Below are 12,705 nucleotides of genomic sequence, written 5' to 3'. Positions count from 1 at the left end.
GGGGAGTCCACGGCGGTGGATGAGATGTCCCCTGTGTGGGCAGCGCACTTCAAGCTGGCAGTGCCGCTGCTGAAGGTGCAGGGGAGGAGGGAGAGAGGAAGGAGGGAGCCAGAGGATCCTGAGCAGAAGCCAGTAGCAACAGCAGAGTATTCAGCAGTGCGGGGAGAGCGCCTCTTCAGCAGTGGCGCCTCCCTGCATTGCAGGATCTGCTGAGCGGGTTGCGCCGGCTCTGCCCCCAACGTATTTTTGCTATTTCGTATGCAGTATTACACAAAGTAGGCGTATGCCAAATGACATCGCACTAATGCGATCCCATCGCATTACCACAAACCTCATCGTAAAAATCCAAACTTCTTGTAGATTTACACATTTTTCTTAAAATTGCACATGCTTTTGCTAAAAAACGCACAGCAATGTTTTTGTTTTTTTCAAGTTAAATTACACCTTTCAATTCAAAGGCAATATGCTGTTCCTTTATTGCATTAATAAACACAACAACCGCTTAACTGTAAACAAAAAGTTTTATTTGTAAACATAAAAAAACTTGAAATTTTTTTTTTTTGTAACAAAAATTGTTGTAGGTGCTCAACATCGGCCAGCATGGCCCGCAAATTCGCCTTTAGGCTTTCCAGGATGCCAGGCAGGCTTGTGGGATCTCCAACTGCACCATCTGAAATGAAGAGTAAAAAAAAAAACTTACTAACTTACTCACATTACCTATTACACAAGCAAGCCACAAAGCACACTTTAATGGCAAAGTCACTACATCATGGTTGTTGTAATGAAAAAACAGTAGCAGACCAACACACAAGCATGCTCAGCAATGTATTTTTAAATTATAAAACATGTTCAAAGTGTACCAAACCATGCTGGGATTCATTCACATCTGGAGTGACCCAGACTTGTATTTTTTGGGGTTGGGCCTGCATCATCACACTGCATATCAACATCTTCAGAAGGACAACATATCCTAGCATGCCCACACTCCCTGAAATCCTGCAAACTACATAAGGACAAATAGCTTTGTTTTGTGTTTTTTTGGGATAATCAACATTTTTACCATGTCACTTTAACAACACGTCCCCAGACTTGAACTGCCACACAGGGATACAGGGGAAAGCACCAGTGGATCAAATTTCAAGCATGTGCAGCCTAAGTATCCAGTTCCAGACTGTGTTCTTGCCTGTTGCATTTTGCTGGGCCTAAACATTGTCGATCCACATCCCTTACATGTGACACTGTATATTTTATGTTTGCTTTTGCAACACACTATTGTTGGGCAGTCATTTTCTATTTAGCTTTGGCTGGACGTCAGCCTCTGTAGGTCGACGTGCTAATTCCAAATGTCACAAGATCAACATGTTATGGATACAAGACAAATGTTTTGTTTTTTCCCCCCTTCATGCGGCACATGTACTCCAATTGCAATGGGAAATGGTTACGATGTAAGCGGAAGTGTACCAACTCACTGTGTCCTAAACCTGGCAAACAAAGTGAAGCATGCGAGTTGACTGTGCAAATATTGGAATACCCAGGCACAAGTTTAAAAGTCCAAAAACATACCAAACTCCACTCAGGTCTAACTGTTTTGCTGATAAGCTAGCACATGTAAACCCTGTTGTCCAGGCAACCCTGTCGACCTAATGAGTGTCGACCTAGAGTGGGCAGCCTAAACATTGCAGACATAGACACTGTACATCTAATGATCCTCACACAAATGTAAATACAACATCCACACCATGATGAAGATGACAATCATTTGACCTTGGGCCAAGATTGGGACCAGTACAACAATGCATTTATTTGATTATGAATTTAAAGTAGGTAACAAATTAAATGTAAATGTGTGAAAACTTACTCTCCTCAGCCACATGTGATCCTCCCTGAACTTCCTCTGGGGCCTCTGCTGCCCATTCTGTGGGTGGGGAAGGAGGCTGGATGGGGGAAGGAGGCTGGATGGGGAGCTGGTTCCAGAGGGTGGGTCTTATTGAGAGGGAGAGGGGGGCAGAGAGGTGGGTTGGGTCATAGAGGGGAGGGGGCAGAGAGGTGGGTTGGGCCACAGAGGGGGAGGGGGCCAGAGAGGTGGGTTGGGCCACAGAGGGGGAGGGGGCAGAGAGGTGGGTTGGGCCAGAGAGGTGGGTTGGGCCACAGAGGGGGAGGGGCAGAGGTGGGTTGGGCCACAGAGGGAGAGGGGGCAGAGAGGTGGCTTGGGCCATAGAGGGGGAGGGGGTCGAAGAGGGGGTTTGTGTCAGAGAGGAGGAGGGTGGTGGAGAGGGGCTTTGTGCCACAGAAAGGGAGGGGGTGAAGAGGGGGTTTGTGTCAGAGAGGGGGAGGGGGGTGGAGAGGGTGTTTGTGCCACAGAAGGGAAGGGGGCGAAGAGGGGGTTTGTGGCAGAGAGGGGGAGGGGAGTGGAGAGGGGCTTTGTGCCACAGATGGGGAGGGGGGCGGAGAGGGTGTTTGGGAAAGAGAGGGTGGGGTGTTTGGAGAGGGGGAGGTTGTGGATGAGGAAGGGGATATATTTTATGGGGGTTCAGGGACTTGAGGGGGGAAGGAGATTGGGCTGGTGGGGATAATGTTGGGCTTCCAGCCTCAGCTTGCTGTTGTGCTTGCCCTAGAATGACATATGTTAAAATTAGTATTTTTTTTAAATAAATTCCCATCAGCATTTCTAAATTACATTGTTCTGTTCCATTTTTAATACACAGACCAAGTTATTTTGTGTTCAACCTACAGCCTGTATAGCGACTCAGTACAACAATATTCATTTTTTCACAAGCACTTTGCTACCCAGTCAGTACTGCAAGCCCTAACCACACACAATTTGGAAACTGGTTAAGTGTGTTATGTTGGTGCTACAATAGTTTAATTACAGTCTGCTAATAATCTCACTTTAGCACTTCTTAGAGAAAATGTGCAGTCTTTACATTTAATGTTTCTGCTACTAATCTCAGCTTAATACACGTTTACACATTGTAATGCGTTTAACTTACTGCGTCGGGGGCGTCTGCGGATTTGTTGGCGCAGCTCCGCTAACAGCTCCGGCTGGCGATGTAGGAGGTCACTCCACCGCCACTCCAACTGGATTATGCTGCGCCTTGTCCGGGTCCGCGTTCGCAGTATGCGGCGTACCTCCGCGTAGGCCTCGCGCTTAACCCAATTGGGGATAAAGGGCCCTGCGTGGCCTACGCGGCGGTCCATCACCGCAATCAGCACGCGCAGCTCTTTATGTGTGAAGGCAGCTGCGCGCATGGTGCCAATGGCGTTTTCCATACATGGGCATATATTTATAGTGTGTGGTTGCATTTCATTGGTTGTATTCTTATTCTGTCATTTTTATAAAACTTTATTGATATGTGTACATTGTGCAGGACAGTTGGTATTTATTTAGTTCGCATCAGAGGATATTCGCGCGCACACACACACTTATTATCCACAGTTTTTTTTTTTTTTAAAACCTGCATCTAAATTAATAGCATTGTAGGTTTGTAGGATAAAAGCAAAATGAACTAAACTTGACAATGTTTATATATATCTCTCTAGATAGTTATATAGATACATACACACACACATATACCATTAATATATTTCAAAAATGTTTAAACATATAAGTCTACATATATATATATATATATATATATATATATATTGTTTATAAAAAAACAACATCTATATATGTATATATGGATATATATATCTATATATATATATATATATATATATATATATATATACACATACATATATATATTTATGTGGTGATACATTTTTATTATAATGAAATATAAGAAAATATAGCTAGCAAGATATATCGATAGATATATAGATGTTTTGAGCTATTGATGTTTAAAAATATACATCTGCAAGTACATATATAAGAATCTAAATTTAAACATATATATATATATATATATATATATATATATAGAGAGAGAGATATATATAGATAGAGATATATATATATTTTTCAAATATATAGCTCTGTATGTATTGATCTATCTATCTCTCTATCTCTATATTGCAATACATATATATATATATATATATATTTTTATATATATATATTTATATATTATATATAGAGAGAGAGAAACAGAGAGAGAGAGAGAAAATGAAAGACAGAGATATATACACACACATATATAGATAGTTTTTTTATGGGATCAGAAAATACACAAATAAGTTATTTCTTCAGTTTACTCACCACATTTTGCTGGAACAATCAGCTACACAAAGTCACAAAGTTGTTTTTTTGTAGGAACAGATGTTGTGGCATTTGTATTGTAAACAGATACACAATCCAAACATACAAAAATAAAAGAAAAAATGCTGCTGTTATTGTTGTTTAATAACACAATTACACTATCACTGACCTGGTTTGGGAGTGTTGTGGACTCGGGGCTTCTTCCGATGACCGGGAAGAGGAACCGCCACTGGGTCGTAGTAGAGATGGCCGGATGTAGGTCTTCCTCATGCAGAACTAAGACGGCAGGCGGGAGGCCCAGAGGAATTCTTGTAGGTCTCCTGTAAGACAAGACTTGTAGAAATAATGAAGGCTGGGGTACTGAGATATTGGAGACACTGTGGTATTGAAGGCACTGAGGTACTGGGAGTACAGGGAGTGCTGGGAGACCCTTGGAGGCACGGAGGTGTTTGGAGGCACGGAGGTGCTTGGAGGCACGGAGGTGTTTGGAGACACCGAGGTGTTTGGAGGGACGAGGTGCTTGGAGGCACGAGGTGCTTGGAGACACGGAGGTAACTGGAGGCACGGAGGTGCTTTGAGGCGCGGAGGTGCTTGGAGGCACGGGGTGCTTGGAGGCACGAGGTGCTTGGAGGCACGGAGGTGCTTGGAGGCACGGAGGTAACTGGAGGCACGGAGGTAACTGGAGGCACGGAGGTAACTGGAGGCACGGAGGTGCTTGAGGCGCGGAGGTGCTTGGAGGCACGAGGTGCTTGGAGGCACGAGGTGCTTGGAGGCACGGAGGTGCTTGGAGGCACGGAGGTGCTTGGAGGCACGAGGTGCTTGGAGACACGGAGGTAACTGGAGGCACGGAGGTGCTTGTAGGCACAGGATGCTTGGAAGCACAGGTTGCTTGTAGGCACAGGATGCTTGGAAGCACAGGTTGCTTGTAGGCACAGGATGCTTGGAAGCACAGGATGCTTGCAGGGACAGGATGCTTGGAAGCACAGGATGCTTGCAGGGACGAGGGAGCTCTGGATCATAGCTTCCACAGGAGAAACGAAGATACTCAGGCATCGGATCTCTGCCTGGTATCTGATTTTAAATTCCCCGCCCTAGCCTGATTGGCGGAGCAGGCAGGTGACGTCAGACCTGCTCCGCCTCCTTGCCCTTGCTTGTGATGGCGGCGCCCTTGCTTCCGGGAAGCCGCCGGAGAGCAGCGCCGACCCGCCGCTGAAGCCGGAGACTGACAGGGGAAGAGAGGCGCCGGGCAGACCAGGCCACCCGCAGGGACAAGCGCGGTCGCCGCTGCCCGAGGTTCGTGACAGTACCCCCTCCTCCAGGAGTGGCCCCTGGACACTTCCCGGGCTTAGTCGGATGTCTGGAGTGGAAGATCCGAATCAGACGAGGAGCCGTTACTTCAGTAGCCCCAATCCAACTTCTCTCCTCAGGTCCATAACCCTTCCAGTCCACCAAGTACTGTAATTTTTTATGAAGATAACGAGAGTCCAGAATAGCTTTGATTTCAAACTCCGCTCCAGCTTCTGCCACTACGGACGTTGGCCTTGGGAGTGCTGAGTGGAATCGATTCAGTATGAGGGGACGGAGTAGAGAAACATGGAAGGCGTTAGGTATGCGAAGATGGGCAGGCAAACCCAGTTTACAGACCACAGGATTTAAGACTTGTAGCACAGGGTAAGGACCGATGAACCTTGGAGCGAATTTCATGGTGGGCACCTTCAACCGGAGATTCCGTGTGGACAGCCATACCCTGTCCCCAACTTTATATTGAGGTGCGGCTTGCCGTTTCTTATCTGCAAAGAACTTGTACCGAACAGAAACCTGCTTAAGATTAGCATGAACCTTTCTCCAAATTTGTCCAAAGTGTCGTAGAGTGGACGCTACAGCAGGAACCTCTATTATCGGAAGGCTTGGAAATTCCGGAACACGGGGATGGAACCCGTAGTTGACGAAAAATGGTGATTCCCCAGTGGAAGAATGAAACAAATGGTTATGGGCAAACTCCGCCCAAGGCAACAACTCCACCCAGTTGTCCTGTGAAGGAGAGAGATACAACCGAAGAAAAGTCTCTAGATCTTGATTGACTCGTTCCGTTTGTCCATTTGTTTGGGGATGATAAGCCGACGAAAACTTAAGTTTAATGTGTAGAGTTGAACAAAGGGCTTTCCAAAACCTGGCGGTGAACTGTACTCCACGGTCAGAAACAATCTCTTGTGGCAACCCATGCAAACGAAAATGTTCTCGGATAAACAATAGAGCCAGTTTCGGTGCTGTCGGAAGACCAGTCAAGGGCACAAAGTGTGCCATCTTCGAAAAACGGTCAACGATAACCCAAACGGTGTTGCAACCCTTGGAACAGGGCAAGTCAGTGATGAAGTCCATGGAAATGTGAGTCCAGGGTCTCACAGGGATAGGCAGAGGACGAAGTAACCCTGCAGGAGGCAGACGAGGAGATTTATGTTGTGTACATTGGGGACATGAATTAACGCAATCTTGTACATCCTTCCTCATGGTGTTCCACCAGTAAGACCTTTGCAGAAACTTGTACATCTTCTGAGCGCCGGGATGACCGGAAAACTTGGAGTTATGGACCCACCGTAGTATTCCTGGGCGGAATCTAGCTGGTACGGACATTCTTCCAGGAGGAGGAGCTGGAGTAGTTAAAGCAGCAGAGACAGAAACTGGATTCAGAATTAAACCCCGCTCCGGAGGTTCATCCTCGTCTGTGGGAACCTGTGAACGGGAAAGCGCATCTGCTTTAATATTGAGAGTCCCGGCACGGTACTTGATAATGAACGAGAATCGGGAAAAGAAAAGTGCCCATCTCGCCTGGCGAGGATTCAAACATTGTGCGGATTTGATGTACAGTAAATTCTTGTGATCCGTGTAGATGGTAAACACATGTTTAGCCCCTTCTAGAAGATATCTCCATTCTTCCAAGGCAGATTTGATTGCCAAGAGTTCCTGGTCTCCAATAGAGTAATTTCGTTCGGCTGGAGAGAATTTACGAGAGTGGAAGCCACACGGATGTAATTTCTTATCAGAGGAATGCTGGGAGAGGACAGCCCCCACCCCGACTGAAGATGCATCAACTTCTAAGAAGAAGGGTTCCTCGAAATTTGGTTGTTGGAGAACTGGAGCCGTCGTGAAAGCTAACTTTAAGCGAGAAAAAGCTACAATGGCTTCCGGAGGCCACAAACTAGGATTAGAACCCTTTCTCGTCAGGGCAGTAATGGGTGCAACAATGGTGGAGAAACCTTTAATGAATTTCCTGTAGTAGTTCGCAAAGCCCAGGAACCTTTGTATTGCTTTCAGGGAAAGAGGCTGAGTCCAATCACGAATGGCCGACAACTTTTCCGGATCCATGCGAAGCTCCGTCCCCGAGATGACATAACCGAGGAACGGAATAGATGTTACTTCAAAGGTACATTTGGAAAGCTTGGCGTAGAGATGATTCTCTTGTAAACGGTGTAGCACCTCTTTGACTTGAGTCCTGTGTTCGACAAGATTCTTGGAAAAAATCAGTATGTCGTCCAGATATACCACAACGCTCTGATACAGCATATCACGAAAGATTTCGTTGACGAATCCCTGGAAAACCGCGGGAGCATTACTAAGACCAAACGGCATCACCAAGTATTCGTAATGCCCATCTCGGGTATTAAAGGCAGTCTTCCATTCATCCCCCTCTCGGATGCGTATAAGATTATAAGCTCCTCTCAAGTCGAGTTTTGAAAAAATGCGGGCACCACGAACCCTATCAAATAACTCTGTGATTAGTGGCAAGGGGTATTTATTCTTAATAGTAATGTCGTTTAGGCCGCGGTAGTCGATGCATGGTCTCAACCCCCCGTCCTTTTTCTTCACGAAAAAGAAGCCTGCACCAGCAGGGGAGGAAGAGGGGCGAATGAATCCCTTGAGCATATTGGACTTAATATACTCCGACATGGCTTGAGTCTCGGGAAGAGACAGAGGATATGTGCGACCACGAGGTGGCGTCTTCCCTGGGACAAGGTCAATAGGGCAGTCCCAAGGCCTGTGAGGTGGTAACAGGTCAGCAGCTTGTTCCGAAAATACGTCCTTGTACCCTTGATATGCCTCCGGAATGTGCTCTTCATCCGTTTTGGAGGTAACACGGAGCGGACAAACAGGAGTAAGACAATTAGTGTGACAAAAGGAACTCCAGGACAGAATTTGTGACGACTTCCAATCGATGTGGGGGTTATGACTTTTCAGCCAAGGCATTCCAAGAACCAGATCATGGGGCATTTCTGGGATTACCAAGAGTTCCAAATCTTCCTGATGTAGAGCCCCGACCCGCAGCTTAACTGGCCCCGTGCGCCACATTATGAGACCTTTGGAAATTCTAGTCCCGTTGATAGCCGTCAGTGAAATTGGCCGCTCGATAGGCCGTAACTTTAAACCCAAACTTTGGGCACAGAAGGAAGAAACGAAGTTCCCTGCAGCTCCGGAATCCAATAGGGCTTCACAAGACCTGGAGACTGAATTGGAGACTAGAGTTACTGGAAGCAAGCAGTCCGAAGTTGGAGAAGCTTTTGTCGTAACTCCCAGCTTGACTCCTCCGGAACAAGCTAGGTCTGCCCGTTTCCCGGACGGACTTTACAAGATTTAAGAAAATGATCTGCGGCTCCACAGTAAAGGCAGAGTTTACCCTCACGACGACGCTGTCGTTCTTCCGGAGACAGTCGGGAGCGGTTAATTTGCATGGGCTCATCTGAGCTAGGTGAGGCCACCGGCCTAGGAGTAGGATTCCGGAACCTGGAACGATCCGAACGGTTACGTTCTCTTCCACGCTCCTGCATCCGAAGATCCACCTTGACGCAAAGGGAAATCAAATCTTCTAATGGATCCGGCAGATCTCTAGTAACCAGCTCGTCTTTCAGCCGGTCGGAAAGACCGTTCCAGAAGGCAGCTCTCAGGGCATCATTATTCCAGCGTAGTTCGGAAGCAATGGTCTGGAAATGAACCACGTACTGGCCCACGGAACGGGCGCCCTGCCGAACACGGAGCAAATCGGAAGAAGCAGTGGTCATTCTGCCGGGCTCGTCGAAAATCCTTCGAAAGGACGAGATGAAGTTGGTGTAGTTGGAAACCATGGGATCAGATCGTTCCCATAATGGAGACACCCAATCCAAAGCAGAACCTTCCAACAGAGAAATAATATATGCTACCTTGGACCGGTCTGTAGGAAAGTTGTGTGCAAGTAGCTCGAAATGTACCTCGCACTGGTTCAAGAAACCACGACAATTTTTGGGATTCCCATTATAGCGGGACGGAGTAGGCAACTGAAGGCGTGGAGTGACACCGGCCGATGGTTGAACATTGCTGGCAACGGCAACTGGTGCGACTGCTGGAACAGGAGCCGGAATTACTGAGGCCAGAGACGCCTGAATCTGATCCAGACGCCCGGACAACTGCTGGAGGTACTGCATCACCTGACCTTGTGCTGCTTCCTGACTTTGCACTCGAGAAGCCAGGTTCTGGATGGCACTAGAGTCCGTGTTCCGATCCCCCGAGTCCATGAGGCCTGAGTATACTATCACTGACCTGGTTTGGGAGTGTTGTGGACTCGGGGCTTCTTCCGATGACCGGGAAGAGGAACCGCCACTGGGTCGTAGTAGAGATGGCCGGATGTAGGTCTTCCTCATGCAGAACTAAGACGGCAGGCGGGAGGCCCAGAGGAATTCTTGTAGGTCTCCTGTAAGACAAGACTTGTAGAAATAATGAAGGCTGGGGTACTGAGATATTGGAGACACTGTGGTATTGAAGGCACTGAGGTACTGGGAGTACAGGGAGTGCTGGGAGACCCTTGGAGGCACGGAGGTGTTTGGAGGCACGGAGGTGCTTGGAGGCACGGAGGTGTTTGGAGACACCGAGGTGTTTGGAGGGACGAGGTGCTTGGAGGCACGAGGTGCTTGGAGACACGGAGGTAACTGGAGGCACGGAGGTGCTTTGAGGCGCGGAGGTGCTTGGAGGCACGGGGTGCTTGGAGGCACGAGGTGCTTGGAGGCACGGAGGTGCTTGGAGGCACGGAGGTAACTGGAGGCACGGAGGTAACTGGAGGCACGGAGGTAACTGGAGGCACGGAGGTGCTTGAGGCGCGGAGGTGCTTGGAGGCACGAGGTGCTTGGAGGCACGAGGTGCTTGGAGGCACGGAGGTGCTTGGAGGCACGGAGGTGCTTGGAGGCACGAGGTGCTTGGAGACACGGAGGTAACTGGAGGCACGGAGGTGCTTGTAGGCACAGGATGCTTGGAAGCACAGGTTGCTTGTAGGCACAGGATGCTTGGAAGCACAGGTTGCTTGTAGGCACAGGATGCTTGGAAGCACAGGATGCTTGCAGGGACAGGATGCTTGGAAGCACAGGATGCTTGCAGGGACGAGGGAGCTCTGGATCATAGCTTCCACAGGAGAAACGAAGATACTCAGGCATCGGATCTCTGCCTGGTATCTGATTTTAAATTCCCCGCCCTAGCCTGATTGGCGGAGCAGGCAGGTGACGTCAGACCTGCTCCGCCTCCTTGCCCTTGCTTGTGATGGCGGCGCCCTTGCTTCCGGGAAGCCGCCGGAGAGCAGCGCCGACCCGCCGCTGAAGCCGGAGACTGACAGGGGAAGAGAGGCGCCGGGCAGACCAGGCCACCCGCAGGGACAAGCGCGGTCGCCGCTGCCCGAGGTTCGTGACATACACAAAAAAAAAAAATAAGAATGGAACAGTAATACCATTGTAGAAAACATTATTACACAACAAACATGATAAGGAGAACATTAAAGATAAATTCTGTACTCAGACACTATAAAATACTCACAAAACACTAGCAACACACTCAGATCTTTACCAAGCCAGCTAAATGCCATCAGTCCAAAAAAAAAACCCACTTACAGACAGATTGGGGGGGGAAAAAACCATAACATAAACAACATACCTGAAATAATCCCGCACAATTTGAGCCTTTACAGCATGACCCCGCTGGTTAGCACTCCCCCCACGGAAGGCCCGTCCAACCCCTGGCTCCTCATCCGGCAATTCCTCCGTGTGGGGAAGCTCTACGCGACTCCTTACATCAATGTTATGGAGAATAGCGCACAGGACCACAATTTTACTCACCATCTCCGGTGAATACATGATGTCACCATGAGTGTGGTGGACCACACGAAAACGCCCTTTAAGAACCCCAATCGTGCGCTCCACCAGCTGTCTAGTGGCAGTAAGCGCGGAGTTAAATGCCGACTGTGGTCCTGGCCTGGGTTTGCTGTAAGGAGTCAGGAGCCAGGGGGTGCAAGGATATCCACGATCTCCTGTTTTCGAATATGAGAAGAGAAAAAGGAGATAAGCACAATTAAAACCTAAAAATAAAAATAAATGCATGATCAAAAACACCTACAACAACACTCACCCAATAGCCACATGTCTTGGCCTTCAATCATTCTTAATCTTTGCCATATCCCTGATTGTCGAATGACATGTGCATCATGGGAGTTCCCGGGGAACTTAGCATTCACAGGCAGGATCTGGAGGGATGGGCCACAAACAACCATCACATTCAGAGAGTGGAACAGTTTCCTGTTCCTATAGATTTCTTCATTATGTCTTGGTGCAACTATGGCAACATGTGTACCATCCACAACCCCAATAACGTGTGGGAAGCGACTACCCCCTTCCTGAAATTGTCGCTTCACCACAGCCAGGGCACAAGCATCCAAAGGCATTGATATAAATTGCTTTACTTGTCTGATAAATGCTTGGCTGACACGCCGCAGGACCTTACTGAACTGGCCCTGCGACATGCCAACCAGGTCACCAACTACATGTTGGTATGATCCTGTGGCCAAAAAATGTAACACAGCAAGGAATTGTGTCAATGCTGGTATTGCTGTAGGATACCTAATGGATTGTTCTAGATCACTCTCTATTATGGAGAGAGTGTCTAGGATTAGATGAGGTGGCAGCCTGTATCTGCGCAATACTACATCATCAGGCATCCCAAAAAGGGTGACACGGGTTCTGAAAATTGGTGGCCTTGCACGCCTCCGTTGCCTTGAAGGATAAGGAGTCGGTTGGGGTGGGAGGGCTTCCGCCGGTTGGGGTGGGAGTGCTTCCGCCTGTTGGGGTGGGATTGCTTCCGCACCAACATATACGGACATCACCAACTTCAAATGAAGGTAGGAAACATTAAAACACACCATCCATTAACAACACACATTGGTAAATAAACAATTATGTGTATGGCAGGTCAAACACTTACTGCAGGAGCGTACTCCATATCTTCCTGATGAAAATCCGGAACAAACAAACAAAAATAAAGCATTAAACCACATTTACCTACGTACCTACAACATTGTTTTCCATCAATCCCAAAAAAAATAAAGAAAGACAACCAACAAATCCAGAATATTTATAAGAAAGAAAAAAAAAGAAAAACAATGGGAACGACATGTAACATACAAACAAAACAAAAATTCCCACAAAGGAATAACACAACAAACTGCA

General features: G+C 47.7%; 1 protein-coding gene across 1 annotated transcript; it reads right to left on the bottom strand.

The window, feature by feature from the left end:
* Positions 1-482: 482 nt before the first annotated feature.
* On the bottom strand, positions 483-12,002 carry LOC134949785 (inverted formin-2-like). Its single transcript, XM_063938517.1, has 5 exons — positions 11,612-12,002; positions 11,323-11,513; positions 4,202-4,223; positions 1,859-2,611; positions 483-670 (listed from the first exon to the last, which is right to left on the bottom strand). Exons 1-5 carry the CDS (start codon positions 12,000-12,002, stop codon positions 483-485), a joined length of 1,545 nt encoding a protein of 514 aa, XP_063794587.1.
* Between the last annotated feature and the right edge of the window lie 703 nt (positions 12,003-12,705).

The sequence above is a fragment of the Pseudophryne corroboree genome, chromosome 8, assembly GCF_028390025.1.
Source record: "Pseudophryne corroboree isolate aPseCor3 chromosome 8, aPseCor3.hap2, whole genome shotgun sequence".
Lineage (NCBI taxonomy): Eukaryota > Metazoa > Chordata > Amphibia > Anura > Myobatrachidae > Pseudophryne > Pseudophryne corroboree.
The sequence above is the reverse complement of the archived record's forward strand: the minus strand, read 5'-3'. Positions and strand labels throughout refer to the sequence as shown.